The sequence below is a fragment of the Mesoplodon mirus genome (assembly GCF_964341445.2).
Source record: "Mesoplodon mirus genome assembly, chromosome: 8".
NCBI lineage: Eukaryota > Metazoa > Chordata > Mammalia > Artiodactyla > Ziphiidae > Mesoplodon > Mesoplodon mirus.
The window spans coordinates 92,362,494-92,381,615 of NC_138984.1; the positions used below are offsets into that span (position 1 = coordinate 92,362,494).

General features: G+C 40.0%; 1 protein-coding gene across 20 annotated transcripts in view; it reads left to right on the forward strand.

The window, feature by feature from the left end:
• Positions 1-19,122, forward strand: part of OSBPL6 (oxysterol binding protein like 6) — a 202,043-nt gene that overhangs the window by 149,360 nt on the left and 33,561 nt on the right. For 18 of the 20 annotated variants that reach the window (XM_082630569.1, XM_082630568.1, XM_082630567.1 and 15 more), the window contains 4 exons: positions 1,218-1,350; positions 7,299-7,402; positions 7,964-8,056; positions 17,968-18,133. In XM_082630569.1, the coding sequence (XP_082486695.1) occupies positions 1,218-1,350; positions 7,299-7,402; positions 7,964-8,056; positions 17,968-18,133 (496 nt within the window). Of the gene's footprint in view, positions 1-1,217; positions 1,351-7,298; positions 7,403-7,963; positions 8,057-12,483; positions 12,559-17,967; positions 18,134-19,122 lie in introns of all 20 variants that reach the window. The other 2 variants (XM_082630571.1, XM_082630565.1) reach the window with 2 other exon arrangements.

Here is a 19,122-nt window from a genome sequence, read left to right on the forward strand (position 1 = left end):
AGAATAGAATGAATCCCAGAGTTAGTCCAAGTTAAACAAGAAATGTATCCCGGATGGATATTTTAAAAATATAAATGTTTAACCCTTTGGTTCTTCCAGCTTCTGCCTGTGTCTTTGGTACAGAGTGTCGATAAAAGACGTATTATTTTCATCCCTTGTGTGTTATTTATTAAATAACTTGGGTGACATCCGAGAACGGAGAACTGAAACCAAATCCTCCCCACTGTTTGCCTTGGAATAAGAGAGCTCTTCAACTCTGGTTTTCATAGATCTATTGCTCTAGTTACAAATGATATACCTCTGAGATCTAACTCAGTGAAAGATTTCTGTTACATTTATCAAAATGCAGTAAAGAGTGAAAAGAGCTTTTTATCACTTTGCTTGAATTCTAAGTATCAAATTATGAGACTCTTGAATGTTAATTGGTTTGTGGCCCTGTGAGGGTAATAAATGAGTCTGGGTTTGCTAAGTAGGTGCGTCCTTCACTTCATAATGATTTAGAAGAGACACAATCAGTTGTAACTGAATATTAAAGTCAAATATGGAGTTTTAAAGTTGTTTCAGCTTTGGGGAAAATAAGTTTCTACTTTTTTCACAGCGTCTACTGTACTCACTTTAGTATCTACATACTTCATACAACTTTTATTTCACATAAAATCCCTTTAATGGAAAGTCTATCAGCTATAGATAATAATAACTTGCCAAGACTGACATTTTATATGTTACAGTTTTCAATATGCATTCACAGCATGACAAGGTTGCTTGCTGGTGGGTAGTGTATTTAAGAATCACAGGTAGCTGATGAGACCATGAGTTGATCATAAAGGTACAGAGAGCTTTCGGAAAGGAAAGGCCTTCACTCATGAGCTGAGTACTGCAACAAGGACACTGTATCAGCTATAACTTAATGAGTAATGCAGAACTATTGAAAATTTGAGTTGGCATGTCCTTGCGAGTATGAGATATAACGTACTTGAATGTTGTCCCCTTTGTTTTTTAGTGGAGATGGCAGCTTAACGAGTGTCGTGTCATTATTGCTTAGAAATTTTGGCTCTACTGAGCTCATACCACATTTAGCCAAGAGGCTTCTTCCATATTTTGAGCGTGCCTTTTTGTTCCTCTCTTTTTTAATGTCACTTTGAGTATACTTGTGTTCTTTTTAGTAACTTAAATGTACTATTTCTGCCTAACCATACGCGTTTTTTTATTCATCGTAGGCGCAGCCAAACAGCTTTCCATGGCAGTCCCCTTTACCATGCGGTAGCAGCCTCCCTGCAACCTGCACGACCGGGCAGAGCAAAGTGGCAGCCTGGCTACAAGACTCGGAAGAAATGGACAGGTGTGCAGAAGGTTAGTTCTTGCCCATTGTGGGCTCTCAGGATGAGCCAAAGAAACAGCGCAAAAGGGGCAAATAGTGGGTGCTGTACCTTTCACCCCCAAGCCCCCTTGATTGCCTCCAGCTTTTTTTTTTTTTTTCTTATTTTTATATCCCAGATCTCCTCTTTGCCATGTCTCGGGCTTCTTACCTGTCCGTTCTCCTGCACCCTCACAACTCCTGAATCTGGTTTTTCCCTTACCCAGACTCCCACCCACTTCAACCCTCTCACTTCATCGCATTAGCAGTTCCCTCTGGCTTCGTTAGCCTCCGACACCCCGGACCCTGGTGGCGATCACCCAACTGAGTGCTGCCTTGGGAGCACCCTCCAGCCTCCCTGCTGACAGTCTACTAGGTCACTTACACAGCTGCCTTCTCTGCTGCTCCATCTGGCCCACAGAACAGTGTATGTTTCCCAACAACCAACAGTAAACAGCAAAATTATACTGATCTCAGATCCACAGTTACCTGGTAGTGGTGTTCCACTATGGATCAGTTATTAAATACTCCGAGCTAATACATGATTCTTCACTGTACCATCTCTCAGCCTCTTAATCTGCAGAAACTTTCTCCTTCCTTAAAATGAGCCTTAGCACATTGGTCCAAACTGGATCCACAGACCATTTCCAGTCTGTGAGACAGCTTTCATTTGACCTTCAAAAATGAACAAAACAAAACAACACAAAAACAACATAAAAAGTATTTAATACATCTAAATTGATTTAATTTTTAAATTATCTTGAGATGATGTTGGGCCTAACATTTTTTATATTAAATTTTTTTCTTTTATGAAGTTATGGTGAAAGGAGATGTTACGTTATTTTATGTCCTCACTTAGAAAAATTGAACTTTGGCAACCTGTGTTCATGCCCCAACCAGTTCTTTTTCTTTTTTTTTGCTTTACACATGTGTGAACTCAAAGTCTGCAGCATTTTTATTAGCCCTCTCCACATTCCAAACTTAATCTTTATGTGAAAATATGACTTTAAGGGGGATGTTATATTCATAAAGTGTGTCCAGCTAACATTCCATTAAAAGGGTTTTACTTGAGTATATTCACAAAACACACAGACGTTACTTTGCCTTTATGAACTTCAGGTTGGGGAAGAAGCTGACCTCACTGTCCTAGACACTGCAGGCTTGCCTCTGCGGTGGTTCTAGACAGTCAGCCTCTCCTCTAATTTCTGCCACTTTGCACACACTTGTGGAGTTTAACCTGGCCACCGACATTGCTGAAAAGATTGAGACTGTCTCCCGGGACAAAGTCCATTCATGTGACCAAAATAAATAGACATTGACCTTGATGCCAAGAAGCCCCTGGCTGGTGGGGGTTTGTCTTTGACTCCCTGTGTGCTTCAGATACTCTGTGGCCCATCCCTGTGCCCTCTCTCCAGTCTCGGGGGTGACCCTCCTTCTCTCCATCCTGAACTCTCTACCTGTGTCCTCGTCCTGCCATTCTGTTCTCCTTCAGGATTTAGTGTAGTAATGATCTCCTGTCTTGAGAACAACCTCAGCCTTTCCCACTTCAGTCATTCCTACCCATAGACTTCAGCTTCTCTCCCATAATTTGACTTTGCCCTTTTTGCTCTATAGAAGAAGCATTCTTGGCAGCAGGGTGCCATCTGCTTTCTGCTGTGTTTTCAAGCCTCATCCTCTGACCCGCCCTGCAAGACCTTCTTTAATGAGCCTCCTCTTTTAGGCCCCATGAAGTTTTCCTTTTTTTCCAACTGCTTCTTCTCTGTTTCATTGGGATTCTCCTCTGGCCAACCTTGGTTGCAGGGATGATCAAGATTCAGTATTCTGCTTTTAGCTTCAATAAGAGTAACTGTAGCTTGTTGAGTGCTCATATGGGCCAGGCACTGAACTAAGCACTTTACATATGTGGTATTTTATAGATTTTCACAATAGTACCAAGCAGGAATTTTGAACCATATTTTTACAGGTAGAGAAACTACAGCTCAGAGAGGTGAAGTAACTTGTCCAAGTTACACAGCAAGTACTTGACAGAGCTGCAGGGCTAACCCAGGCCAACTTGATCCTAATGACGGTGCTCTGTGCTTTGGAGATGACAGGCATGCTTCTGGTTTCAACTGCAGTCTCTGTTTTGATGATGGTAGCGGTGGTAGTGGCGGCAGCTGATAGGTATGGGGTGCCACAGGCACTGTTCTAGGTGTTTTAAGTGCGTCAACTCGTTTAATCCTCTCAACTCCACTTTACTCCACTAGGTGAGAAAACTTAGGTACAGAGAAGTTAACTCACTTGGACCCAGTTCACACAGCTAGTAATGGTGGAGCTGGGATTCAAACTTAGGCAGTCTGACTCCAGAGCATACGCTCTTAGTCACTGCACCATATTTCTCTCAAAAGGGCTGAAAACTCTCTTTAAATTTCAGACCTCTGTATCCAGCCTGTGCTACATTCCCACCCCCCTCCTTGCTGTGGACTCTCTCTGTCTGTACACTCGGTCACGCCTTCTCCTCAGCCTGTCTAAAACCAAATTCTCTGTCTCCTCTGTGAAAATGGTCCCAGTTCCTGGGCTCCCCTGTTTTTTTCAGTGCTGCTCTCATAACCACTCCTGAAACCTCTGTCATCTCTGACTCCCCCACCCTGTTCATCCAGCTGAAACTGAGTTCTGTTATTTCTTTGCAAACTTCCCCCTTCTCCCCTCCCCCTCACCTACCCTTCCTCTGGAATTCCATTTCTGCTGTTCTAACTCAGGCTCACCCTTTGCCCAGTCTCTGACTGGTACCCGCACCCTCAATCTCTTGCTCTGTGGATCCGTCGCTCTTAGAGGCTCCTGGGAAATTACTGTGTTTGGACATGTTTGCATCCAGTGCCAGCACTTAGCAGCCGTTATCCCATTGCCCTCTGCTATGAGACGTAGGTATTGCTACTCTCCCCACTTTGCAGATGAGGAAAGTGAAATGCACAGAGGCTAAGGAGCCTGCCCAAGATTACACAGCTGCCCCGACAGAGAGGCTGGGACTCCAGCCAACCCACATTTGACTAATCCCAAAGCCATTCTTTGTTCACTACATATAATAGTCCCTCATGACCACTATTTCATAAAATAACTTTTTTGCAAAAATCTCTTCAGGTGGTTCTCCGTGAGCTCTTGGGCTTTAGTCCAAACTACTTAGCCCAGCGTTTAACATCCAGCTTTCAGCTTTCTGGCCCTGCCTACCCTTTCAACCTTGCCTTCCATAGGCCTAATTAAACTTATTTGCTGTTTCCTGAACGTGCTTGCATGTTCCTGCCTCCATGCCTTTGCACAGGCTGTCTTCCCAACCTGCAGTGCCCTCTCTGCCCTCTCTGCCCTCCTCCACCTTCCTGTTTTGCTGAAGCCTTTTTATCAATCCTCCAGACCCACAAAAGCTTCTACTGTCTCTTATAAGTCTGCTCTGACGACCTCAAACCACAGTAACTGTCCCTTTCCTGAACTACCACAGCACTTTTTTTTGGCGGGGGGGGGGGGTCTATTTTGATCATTTCATAGTATCCCAGTATTGAGGTTGGTTGCATTTCAGAAGTTCATCAAGTAACATCTTCTTGAACCCATAACATAGCACATTTATAGTTCCAGTACTTAAAGAGGTTAGCTATTCATAGGTCTGGACTTCCGTCAGTCCAGATCTCAAGTATGTAAGGGAATTTCTTGGCTCTTGGAGAGCACTTTTTCCCATAGAAACAAAATATTAAATTAGTATTTTATATGCCATCCTTATGTACCAGTATATGCCGTCACTAAAATGGTACGTAATAGTTCAACATAGATTATTTATTGTGTACATTTTCTTTAAACCAGAATGTAAATTCCATGAATCTTATTTTATTGCTATATTCCCTGTGCTTAGAACTGTGCTGGGTGCATAGTGTTTTCCAAGTCAGTGATTCCTAAATGAAATAGTAAATGGATAACTTTGGATATACCTTAATTTATTTAACTATTCCGCAATTGGACGTTTCTTTTTCTTTTTTTTAATTTAATTTTAAATTTTATTGTGGAATAGAGTTGATTTACAACGCTGTGTTAGTTTCAGGCGTACAGCAAAGTGATTCAGTTATACATACACATATATCTATTCTTTTTTCAGATTCTTTTCTCATGTAGGTTATTACAGAATATTGAGTAGAGTTCTTTTAGAACAAGGTAGGGAAGATGAGAAGGTAAGTAAACTGCTAGATATTTAAGTTTAAAATTTTTTACTGTTATAAACTGTCTCAACAGTCCTTTCTTGGCATAATATTTCCTTTTTCCCAGATTCTAAAATTAGATCTAATTTAATGAAATTCTAGAGATTTCTTTTTTAAAGGTATTTTTATTGTCTTGGGCAAGTCCTTATAATCCTTACATACAACCAGGCACTTAAGCAAGGAGCAAAATTCTGCCAGGGGTTTCATTTCTTCCATGATAGAAGTGTCAAGGAATGGTGTGCTTGTTCCAAGTTAAGGCCCTAGAAGAATGATTAAACATAGTGCAGTTAATACTCCATAAAGACCATTTCTGGTTTTCATAGAATTTTCTCACCTCCCATCTCAGTTGCTACTTTCATTAGGAAGGTAAGAGAGTAAATAGTACTGTCACCACTTGACAGGTGAGAAAACTGCAGCTGAGAAGTGTAAAGTAAATCAATGTCTCCCGACCCTTAGTTTTGGATCCTTTTGCCTTGAATCGAGTTCATTCACCAAGTTCTCTTTCCATTCTGTTAGAAAGAATTTTAAGCCCCATTTCTATATCTCTACGCTGCCTACATACACCATTTGTGTAGAATAATCACAGTTATTTAGGAGAATTAATGTAATATTTACTGGATAGAAGCTTTAATGGATAGGTAGTGTTAGATAATGTCCCTACCAGCATGGTGCCTGTGATGTAGTTTTGTTCTTTAAAAGGCAAATTAAAATATAGGTCTCTTGGGCTTCCCTGGTGGCGCAGTGGTTGAGAGTCTGCCTGCCAATGCAGGGGACACGGGTTCGTGCCCCGGTCCAGGAAGATCCCACATGCCGCGGAGCGGCTGGGCCCGTGAGCCATGGCCGCTGAGCCTGCGCGTCCGGAGCCTGTGCTCCGCAACGGGAGAGGCCACAACAGTGAGAGGCCCGCGTAGCAAAAAAATATATATATATATATAGGTCTCTTCTAGCCAACTCCTTTCTCCTCTTCCCTCTAACCCCTGCCTTCTTTCTTTGTACTAATTTTCTCCCTCATTCCTTCCCGTTTATCTTCGGTATTTCCTACCCTTCCAAGTCACTCACTTTATTTCTTCGTGGGGCGCATGGGAGGAGTACAATGGTGCTGCCTCCCCTGAAATGGGGAGGGAGTGGTGGAAGGGTTCTAGCCCCCTCAGTACTCTCTTCCATCACCTGCATTGGGTGATTTCCTTTCTTGAGGAATTTAAAGGCCACTGATGGCCAAGAGTTCCCTGGAAGAACAACAGCAGGACTTGAACAGCTCACCTAGGGCTCCACCCTAGGGCAGATGCTGCTGAGAGGTGGGACCTGGGTGGGACCTGGCCCCCGATGGATTGCTGCTGCCCTGCTCTCTGTAGAGTGTGCAGAGATTCTGAGTCCTATATGAAGACCTTCATAGCAGGTAGACACATTCCTAACAACAGAACTGTACAACTGCTGAAGTTCCCTCAGCAGGAAAATGAGCACACCCAATTTCACTGGGATTTTAATGGCTTTCTACACTAATAACTGTTCATTTGTAAGAGTGGGTTTTGAGGTCATCCAATAAATAATCAGTGGTTGTATGGTTCTAAACCGGAGACCAGTTCTGTTTTCTTTCATTTGCCAGTATCATCATTCTATAAACATAGATCTGCCTCATCATATTTGCCATAATTTGGATAGAGTGCCTTTTATTATCATCACCACCATTCCCTGCCCAGTTGTAACATATTTTAATTTCTGATTTGTATTAGACCTTGCACACTGCCAGTCAAACCTTGTGGAACTTAGCAAGCTCCTGCAGAATTTGGAAATACTTCAGAGAACTCAGTCAGCGCCTAACTTTACTGACATGCAGGTAAACATTTACTGCTGCTGGTCAAAGGACCTTAAGATATTCACTCAGAATTTTTACTGGATTGTTCTATGAATATACAAGGTAACATTTAAAGGGAAATAACTACAATAAGGATTGGTTTATATTCTGGAGTTATTCTTAATACTTTTCAATCTTGGTGTCATTGTGGTAAGATATATTTTTGAAATGTTTTACATTTAAATACAAACTAACTGGAAGAAGTAAATATCTGAATCATTCTTTCATTTTTGTGTTGCATTAGAAATGATAGTTATGAAGACATAACTTAGATACTCTCAGAATTATTACTGTCTTTTCATGTAGCAAAAACGCTAATCCTGTTTTCATTTGGTATAGCAGAAAAATATGTTTTATGGTTAAGTTTTTATCTCTGCTTTTAATGCCCGCTGTGCATCAGATATACCTTTATCTCCTGGCTGGTTTGCTTTAGGTGTCTAACAATGATTCAGTACTAACTTGCTGTGCTCTCTTTGTCTATACCTGTATCATCTGTGTTAACTTAATAATGCTTTGTTGCTTTTAACTATTTGCGTAATGTAGGCTAACTGTGTAGATATTTCAAAGAAAGACAAGCGGGTCACAAGACGATGGAGAACAAAAAGTGTCAGCAAAGATACAAAAATACAGCTGCAGGTACAGACTTTACTTTTCCTTCATTTATACTTATATATATATATTTTAAAATATTAGTCTATATATATCAATTCATAGAAGTTGAAAAGCTTAAAGCAGCTTCTAACTGCTTTAAAGCTAGTGCTTTTCAGACTGAGCTATATTATCTAAAGTAGTGAGAAATCTATTCTTATTCTGGCATAAGTAAAAAGAAGTTAAGGTTAAAATTATGTAATATGTCTGTAAAGTGGCATTTTCATCCTCAATTATGGCCTTGGAACCATTAAAACATATTTTAACAAAAAGTCACCTTAAAAATCTAGACTGAAAATCAAATGGGTTGTAATGAACATTCATTTATATATACTAGATCTTAAAAGAGGCTTTTATGTGTTAACACTGTCCAAACTTGTATCTATCAATAAATGAGATGAGGACTGCAGTAGGTTAGAAAGTAACAAACTTGAGTTCTAATCTAATCACTGTGATTTCCTGGCAGTATAATCTCATGCATTTCTGTTAAATTTTCGGGGCTTCCATTAACTCCTGGGTAAAGTGATGGAGTTTACTTGATGATCTCTGAATTCCTTTTCAACTCTAAAATTCTATGATTCTACAAAAATATTATTGGCCATCAACAATCACTTTTAAAATTTGAACTAAAGTCTCCATGGCTTGTGATAAATTTACTTGAAATTCATTTAAAATAAGTTATTTAGTTGAAATTAATAGTTTAAAATTTTTAAAGTAAGATCCTTTTATGTCATTGTATTGCAATGATACAAAATATGGCAAATGCCTAAAATCTCTTATGTCAAAATTCATGTTACTTTCAGACCTTTAAGCTTGAATTTCTGCTACTCCAATTCTAGCTATATATTATAAAGGACTCTTGCCCTGCACAATCAAAATTAGACTTATGATTTTGTTTTTCTTTTTATTGCACTATAAATCAATCTGTATTCTAACACAGAGGTAAAAGGGACTGCTTTTTAGAATTCTTCAGTCTTTTAAGTAAGAAAAATAATTCTTCTTTAATTCTGGTTTTATTGATAACATTCTTTGTGTTTTAATTCTGAATGTATGAATAACAAACTCTTTGTTGCTTTGCTTGCTAATCTGATATATTTGAAAATAAATTTTCACAAGCACTAATGATCGGTGTTTTTTTTAGTTAGAATGTCCACATTCTATGAACACAATTTTTTGTGGTCTTTTGTTCAGTATGTTTCTGTGCGTTTTCCCTTCTTTTCAGAAAATTAATACTACAGGGACAAATGTGCCAAATGACTTCACAAGAAAATTGCCTAAAATTGCTTTTGAGCATATGATTGTCCAGTTTTGTGGTGATCATTTTTGTTGTTGTTGTTTTTTAAACGTGGTATCTATGGTTATCATAGCCAGGAAAAAATAACCTTAATTATAAATAAAATAATTGAAGAAGGCCAGCGTCATAAGAACATATACATTTGTGGATAGATATCATTTCAGTCTTGTTTTTATAAGGTATCCCATTGAACAAATTCCCATTCACAGCTGTGGTCTGCAATAGGTTGGTTCTCAACGTGTATGAGTGCAATGCCACTGGCTGTCCTACTGTGGTTACGAGGCCCACCATGGTCCCCATATCACTCAGTGTTTTCTGGAAGAAACAGAATGTAATTCTGAATAGCCCTCCTATTCACAGGCTGTGCTTTTCAATGTGTGGAGAGTTTATGCAGATTTTTTTCTGAGTCATCAAAAGAAGTTGTTCACAAAGCAGGAGAATATTCTCCATTTCATATTCCTGTCACATTTTGGGGTGGTTTGTTCTTAAATTTTCATTTATGCTCTTTTGCCTTGTTTCTGTTTTGGCAAAGAATAACAAAATGGCCCTTGTGATTCTAGTTTAATTATTTTGGGGGGAAATTGAAACCATCTCTTCCCATACTCAAAGAAAATGCTAAACTTTCGGAAGTAGATTTAGTTCCAACTCCAGTGGAAATAAATAGACTGAGAGGTGGCGGTAAGCTATTAATCATTCCCAGAGAAACCTCACTTCCACTTGATCTGGTAAAACAAAGGATCGTAGGGTGAATGCTACAGAATTTAGTACCATCCCTAGACATTTTCTGCTCACCCAAACCAACAGGCCTTCCAGAATCCCTCAGGATGCTCATTCTCTATCACTGAGAAGTTACTTGGAAGTTTCTTCACCATGCACACCTGACTGGGGAATCTTAAAATCAGCCAGGGATGACTATGACTAATATGAATGTCATTACTCATCAATATTTTACCTACAGAAAGTCATAGCATTTATTTTTACTGTAGTGGATTAAACATACCCACCACTTTGTCCCACCCTAATACACAGGTTTTTCCCTCCTGTTTTAAATGTTTCTTGACCATCAGAATCCCATCTCATGATACCAAGTATTTGTTTTGAGCCCATAATCATCTCACTACTTGAACCACTTTCTTCATTGTTGTGGCCAACTTGAGAGACTTTTTTGGTAGTGAGTGGCTCACTTTTCATCCCCTCTGTCGTTTGGAACTTCTAGTCCACCCGACATTTATGCAGGAACCTGGACTGCCTGGTGGTGGTGGTGGTTATTGTTCCTGCTGTTGTTGTTATGGATCTTGTTTTACTGAAGTTTGTATGCAGCATTCTACAGTAGTTGTAATTTTTGAAATAATTATAAAATAGATCATTTTAAAAATTGACCTTAGGGAAGTAAAAATGAAGAACATGTTACACTGCATGTTTGATTGCTTATTCTTAGGTAAGTTAGATTATGCTGTTGATATGAATGTGAATGTTAAAATTTGGACCATATTTCTCCTTGAAGCAACTGGGAAGCTAGCTCAAGAATCCATTGTGTAATTAATTGGAGGCAATAGTTGTCCTAGACGTCTCTGTGGAATTACCTGTTAGAAAAAATACTTCCTGTGTCCCAAAGCTCAAATTTCTCGTTCTCATAAAAATCTCAGTATCATCATCATGCAGTAAAACAGTTTGCTTGTGTTTTAAATGAGGTGGAGGAGGGCAAGAAGAGAATGGTTTTATAAGGGTTGCTGTAGAAGAGATGGCTGTTACATTTCCTGTGTTGCTAATAGCATGCATTAAATACTAGATCCGTAGATATTGGAGAGAATGAGGAATAGTAGGAGGTATGGGGTAGCAGATAAATGATCTTATGTCATTCATGTGCAGCTATCCTAGATCTCACAGATGCTCAAATTACACTGAAGAGTAAAAATGTATTCTTTCTCCTTTTTTTTTTCTTTTTTATTACAGTAGGCATAAAGGAATTTTGTATAGGAAATGTTTTGTCTAGAGCAGATTATGTGTGTGTGTTTCTGTTTAATAAACATATACATATATGTACACAGAAGATTTATGATGATTGAGAGAAATGTGAATATAATTTGGAAAATTAAAGAGAATTGGAGATACAAGAATTTAAAATATTTTTCTGTTATTCCAAAAAGACTAACACAGCCATGCTGGTTTTTTTCTCAGTCTGACTGTTAGGTGACCCTGAGAACATTTCACCTAATTGGAACTGAATTTATTGCTCACAACCTTGAAGAGTCAGGGTCTGTCAAATGCAGCAAAGTTGAGTTGATTAGAAGGCAGTGTTATTACCCTTTATCGTGTCCACCAAAAAGAGAAGAAAAAAAAGAAAGAAGGAAAGAAAGCGAGCTCTAAGATTCTTCTACTGGTTTATGCGTAGTTGCACATCACTAAATGAAGCCTATTCTTTCAGATTTTCATAGCTGATTTTTATAGGTGTCCCAGCACACTGAGGACATTGAAATTTTTTCCCTATATTATGGGGACTGGCTTCCTCCTTGGAAAATTCTTCAACCCGAAAATCAGTATCATTCTTAATACTGAATCTCAGAGACCTTTATAGTAGGAGAAAACATAGGGAGTTGAGGATTCCTGGTATCCTTCCCCTTACTTTTTCCTCCCAGCAAGAAACAAAAAATTCTTCCTGACCAACAGGAGGCTCTCATTACAACCTGTTTGCTTTAGCCTTTGCACATTATTTATTTAGTCACTTTTCCCTGAACTCATTTTTTTTTTGCTTTGATCTACTGAATGCCTTTTGGCTTCGTAGAACATGGCATTGCATGAATAAAACAAGTCGTACATTTATTTTACCTTGAAATCGTAAGCACTTCATCACTTCATAACTTTCCATCTCCTTTTGGGGTAGGGGTTATATTCAGCAAATAGATTTAAGTGTTTGGGTGTTCTACCATGAGAACAATAAACTTTTCTCACAGCATGAATGCCCCTCCAAGCTATTTTCAATGCTAAGATTTAGCAAAAGTCAACTTTCAGTTAAAAATTCTCCCTCTCCCTTGTCTGATTATCTTCCATCCTCCCATATCCTGCCTTCTCCCTCCCCCATCCCGTGTTTTCTCCTCCCTCCTCTTCTCTCATTCACTGTCAGGAAGGGCCATCTTCGAAGGGCCAGTTCAGCACAGCTCGGCGCCGGCAGAGGCTAGCAGCAGCAGTGGCTACAACAGTGAGTGGATTTCAATCTCAAGTGGATGTTTAATGAGAATGAGAAACTGTGTACTAGTGTCACCCTGCCCCGCGTTCCAGTGGTGCCGCTCGTGTGCGATGGCATCAAGCACAGCCCTCTCCTGTGTTGGCGGAGCTCTCGCGTGTTCTCTGGCTGTCTTTGCACTGCCGGCCTCGCACACAGGTGTTTGGGTTTGCAATGGAAAACTATCATGGGATCCAGATCTCTACTTCTACTCTCAGTGTGAGAAACAGTTTAAATTCAAGGATGCAAAACGGAGTGTGTGGGCGATTTCCTGAAACGATGTGGGTTTGGGGATTCTTCTTTTTGTTTTTTTTGCCATACTGATATTGGAACCGTTGCTAACTGATTTCTGTTTTTCTAAGAAAAGCCATGTTACTACAGACATAAATTGTGCTTTTTTGGTAGCAATGTGACTATTTGAAAAGGATGTGAGAATAAAGAAATGAGAGGGTAAGAAAAGGTGAATTTTTATATCATCTCTCAGAGGCTACCCAGACTTACACTTAGCAAAGGAAAGTTGTTTTCTGGAAAGAATATTGAGCTGGAAATCAGAAAATATAGTGTGGAAAGGAGAAAACCACAAAGTTAAATGGTGTTTAATTCACATCTAGATGTTGGTTTGGCTTTTTTTTTTTTTTTTTTTTTTGTGGTACGCGGGCCTCTCACTGTTGTGGCCTCTCCCGTTGCAGAGCACAGGCTCCGGACGCGCAGGCTCAGTGGCCATGGCTCACGGGCCCAGCCGCTCCGCGGCATGTGGGATCTTCCCGGTCCGGGGCACGAACCCGTGTCGCCTGCATCGGCAGGCGGACTCTCAACCTCTGCGCCACCAGGGAAGCCCTTGGCTTTTTTTTTTAAAGAGAAAATAGGATGGATGTTAGGAGGTTAGAGGGAGTATTAAGATATATAAGGCAAATAACTAAAACTTAAAATTGAATAGAAGGTGCTTAGAATAGTGAACTGCCACGTGGAATATAAAATAGAATATGTAAACCAAGAACCTTATGCTGGATAAAAATAAATCATAATATTTGTTTAATCATGACATCCTATCAACTTTTTATATACAGAGTACTGAGTTCATGGCAAACATTAATTTTTTGGCTATTACGTAAGAGTTCCTGAATTATCATAGTGTTGCTCTTGCTGCTGGTGGAATGTATTTTAAGACTAGAATTGCTGAAAAATATGAAAAGATTTTGGTTGCATTGTAGGAGAATGGATACAGGTGTATGGATTGTTGGTTTTCTACTTTATAACTAAGGACTGACTCTTGATTTATATCTGGGTACTTAGCTGGTTTGTTTGAGAGACAAATAATTTTGATTATGAAATGAACAAGTGACATGAAATTTATTAGGGACTGACTCTTAAACTCACAGTTTTGTGAACACTTGAACCAACAAATTTTTGAAATTGATTTCATGGTTAATGTCTATCTTATGCATATATTCAAATACAGATGAAAAAAGTATCTGATACTGACACGGTAACAGATTCTGACCATAAATTCATGTAAAATCAATTTTTAAATTCTTAAATGTAACCTTTCATTTACAAAATTCAGAAATCCAAATGATTATTAGAGAGAGAACAATATCTCAGTATGGAAAGGGAGGGTCAGTCATTTTATGAAAATACAAATGTTTCCTTAAATAATGTAATTCTAAGATGGCATGCAGGGAAGTGATTGTGTTTCTACTGTGTTCATTTTTTGATTGCAGATACATATAGTGAATATAATAAAACTGAGATTAGATCCTATTTGAATAGGTTGATTTTTTTTTTTAGTTGGGAGTACAAGAGAAAAAGCTTTTGAAAGATGGAGGTATTAATGCTCACCTCCTCCAGGGTAGCTGTGACCACAGAGGTTAAGAATAACTTAGAGCATCTAATGAATGAAGCTGGCAGCATTGAGTCATGTATTCAGGAATAATTAGAGGGAGTGGTTACTCTAAACCCTCTAGGATCTATAGCTTTTAACTCCATACCATAGCAGGACAACATCTAGCAGGACCTTCCGCTGGCTCCCTCAGCCCCCTTGCCCACATCTCAGTGACCTGTCGCTGGTGACTCAGCCCTCCTGTTTCTTTTAGTGCAGTGGTTCCCCTTAATTCCCTGCCTTTCCTCTTCCCAACAGTAAAGTTAGCCCACACATTTGGAGTCTGTCCTATCCTGCTAGTTGCCTTTTGTCTGGAATTCTTCCAAATGACTCCAGCTACTTGTTCTCCTTGCCCACTTAGGTGTGTAGGGCAGCTGAGATTGCTCCCAAAGACAGGTACACTCAGGATGTTTCAGAGATTTATTCTTGTTGATTCTTAGCACTAGCATCCATAATGGTCCACTTGCACCATCAGGCAGGCCCAACAGAATAGGGGGTTGGAAAGGAGAAACGCTGGCCCCTCCCCGTAGAAGGAACCCAAGAGTCCCAGTGCAATCAGTACTCCACACTAGCATCCCTGTACACGTGATGCAGAGTAACAGTAGCAGGTGACTTTTCATATTGGCTCCGTGAGTTGTATATATGCTCAATATCTTCCTTAGACTTGCTGTTGTGTGTTCTCTTTTTTATTCATGTTTACCACTGCTAAATTTCAGTGCCAGCAGTCCACTGTCAATCTGTTCCTCTTTTGGCTTCTTCATAGACAGGTGATAAAAGCATCTCCTAACAGCCCCCTTCCAAACTGCAGTTACTGGTACCAGAATATTCCAGGATCAGGCTTCCTCCCTGTCACAGGATTTGAAGGAAGCCTTGGATTTCTTTCCTAAGGAGGATGTGAAGTTGCATTTCCATCATTGAGGTTTCTCACATACAAACATTGAGAGCTGTAGACAGCCCTACTCCAGTCATCACTGACAGAGAACCTAGTTACCGTTTAAATTTTCAAATCCCATAATACTCAAATTGATAAATAAAAAAATGAGTAAATAAGCCCCCAGGCTGAAGAGCTATTCAGTTAGAGTTAGATTAATACATCTCAATTTGTATTCTCAATTTCATTTCATGAATTTTTCAATTAAAATGATCCATTCCACATACTTCTTTTAACCAAAAAAAAAAAAAAAATCAATATAAACGTTTTCAGTCAGAAGTATATAAATACTAGTTTTCAGTGTCCCAGGGAAGTGCTTGATTACAGTTTGAATAGAGCATTCCAAGTCCCTTTCCCTGTGGGTTATATACAAAATCATTTTTCCCGTTTTAATTGCCAATTTAAACTTCCATTATGTTCAAACTATAAATTTGTAACATGTTTTTCTTCTCAGTGTCTGATTCCAACTTTTAATAAAGAGCCCATTATCTCAGGAACAAGTCTGGGTCCTCACTGGACTCTCTGGGCCTCCACTGCACCCTGGCCTCCCATCACTACTGCTCCCCTAGCCTCCCTATCCACTCAAGGGAGGAGACCCCTCTCCTACACCATGCCCCTCCTCGGAGCATTGAGGGCACCTGAGTGCAGATAAAACCCTTTTGTTGATCCTCAACACATTTCATTCCCCACCACCGAACATGCACATTCCTTTTTCTCAAATGCTCTTCTAGTTCCTTGCATCCTGAAACCATATCCTTAAATCTGCAAACTCCTTGGTCTACCCATATCCTCAAGTCACAGTCTCTGCCCATGACCTCCTCATCACCAACCTTTCCATGGATTCTCTCTTTCCCTCCTAGAGGGCCTTGGGCTGACTGCTCTTTCTAGATTTAGCATCACCACAGGCAAGGACAGAAATTTTCTTTATCTATCTTTAAATATTCTTTCACATAAACCCCATTCCCTTATGGATATCCTAAAAAACCTCAGTCATTACTGTCACAAAGTTGCCTGGATAGGATTCCAGCAAATTACTGAACCCAAGAACTCCATTTTCTCAAATGGCTTATCTGCCACTTTTGTGTCTCTTCTCTGGAATAGCCAGGAATTCAGATCCTGACGAGATAAACAAGCTGTTGTCACCTCCCAGCCCAGTGTAGCCAAGGTCCCCATGGGGGATGAGGAAGAGTTACTTTGATGACTCCAGATACCAGATTCTTCCCATATCATATTAACATGCTTAGCTTAGCGGAATTGGGGAGAAAGCTTCATGCCCACTTTCTTTCCCAGTAAGCCTTGGATATCTTTTGAGATAAATAACTCCTTGCCAAGACAAAGCTACATCCTAAGGACCCTCTCCAGTCTCAACTGCCCTCACCCAGACCCACCAACTGCAGCTCAGGCTAGAGTTTTGGGGTGTCTCCATCTCCTCCATCCCTGTAACCTCCGTGCACAGGCACATGCTTGCTTGCTCCCTCCCTCCCCTCTTTTTCTGTCATGAGGTTTAAAGCTAAATAAAACAATGAAAAAAGGAAGTGGTTCTGACATACATGTACATCAAACAAGATATTGGTTCCTTCCTCCTACAGCATATTTTCTGTTAGGTAGAGGGTGTGAATTATCTTTTAATTTATACAAGATTCAGCATGTGGAGGAGTCTAAGATTCTGATTCTTGAAGGTAATTGAATGCATATCTGTGCAGTAAGACTTAGGGGACCTCCCCTGGTAATCTGATTTATAAGAGGAATTGGTATTCTCATTTTCCAAGAGTGTTTGGCTGACAGCATTTGTAATGGTCAGGTAGAACCTTCTAGAAGGAGAGGGAAAGGTGCTTTGCCTCCACCCATCAGAAGCCTAGCCCAGATCCAGCCTGGGCAAGGAAGTACCTCTAGCCATCTGGGGAAATCTATAGGAATATGACTTTTTTTACTTAATGCTTTTCAATGTTGGCCAGTTCATAAGCCATGTTTATATAACATACAAAGGTAAACTACAGGAACTTACATTTCATTTACAAATACATCTCGATAAATCAATTTCAAATTTAATTGTGAGTCCCTTTAAGCCATTATTATATTTAGTATTAAACTTACTTATGTTTTATCTAATGGCAATGGAGCAAGTGAATCTTTCTGTATACTCACCTCTTGAATTTTTACCTATTCAGTAAATTCCTGCTCCAGGCTCAGAAAGAAGTAGGCATAAAAAGTGCTCTGACTTGAGTACCCAGACTTTGTGAGAGAAGGTCAGCTACGTCACAGTTCAGACTGCTTTCTGCCAGCACTGTTTCCGTGGGTTCAGAGCTGAAGCTTATCTGGGATTGTGCCTGTTCTTCCTGTCATTGTATAGTCATCTCTCCCTGTGACAGTGAAAAGCCAGTGAGTCAGTGGCAGTACTAAATCAACTATGGGAAATGAGACTCCTTCCTACCCAGCCACCTGCAAAATAAATGAGTACTGTCTCCGAGTGTGTCCTCAGAGAGGAGTCTATTATACTGGAAGAGGTCTTTTCTATGTAAGAGAGGGTGGAACAATGTGCTGTTGTTCTCTAATAATTCGTGTCCTCCCCTTTCAGGTTCCTTTCAGTGCTACCATGTCCCCGGTTCGCTTGCATTCCTCCAACCCCAACCTTTGTGCAGATATTGAATTTCAGACTCCCCCTAGCCATCTCACAGACCCTCTGGAAAGTTCAATGGATTATACAAAGCTTCAAGAAGAATTTTGTCTAATTGCACAGAAAGGTAACAATAAATATAATGTGCCCTTTGAGAGAAGCTCTCTTTCTTGATGGGAAGCTGCCATTTATTCTCTTATCCTTGTTTAGGTGGTCATAGTAGAAAGGTCAAATGGTTTATATATTTATTGCAGTTCTATAAACATAATGCAGTGGGATATGATGCCCGCCTCCTGGGAGAACACACACCATAGGGTTACAGTTTTGACTGAGTAAAGAAAGTAGCATTGAGGGTGAGAAAAGGCAGAAAGGCAGAAAGACAAAAAGGGTGTTAACCTTTGATGACTGTTCTTCCTGTTGCTTTCAGGCCTGGCACTAGGATTGTAGGCCATCATAAATTAAAATTTGATTTTCTTCACTCAGAGAATATTAGGATAATGGGATTATCTATTTATTCTCTGAAATTTGCGGAAGCAAACACTTAGGGGAAAAAAAGGCATTATCCCCAGGCAGGTCAGCAGACATTACTACTCAACATCTGTTTTTCATCATTTAATACATACTTGTGAGTTAGCCTTAACAAGGGAAAAAAAGAAAAGAAACAGATTCTGTTTTGAAACTCTTTTTTTATTAAATGACCTAATAAGTTTTACTTTACAGTTTGCGGGTGAGGAATTCAGGAAGGCTCAGCTAAGCAGTTCTTCTGTGCCACGTGGCATTGGTTGGGCTCCCTCAACAGTATTCAGCAGGAAGCTGGGCTGAATTGTTCAAGGTGTCTTCACTGGCACTTTGGTTGGACCGCTGGGAGGCTGCACACAACTCTATCCCTCTCCTTCTCCCTCTCCGTGGCAGCTCAGGGCTCCACAAGAATGGAGTGGATTGGAACGGAAGCAGCCAGCTCTGGACCTGAAGCACTGTCCTTTCACTGCACTCTGCTGGTCAGAGCTTCACAAGCCAGTCCAGATTTGAGGGGAGCAGAAGTCCACCCCACCTTGGAGTCTCTTTTTTGATGTTAAGCTTTCAATAACGCATGTTGCAGAAGCTCAGTTGCTGTCA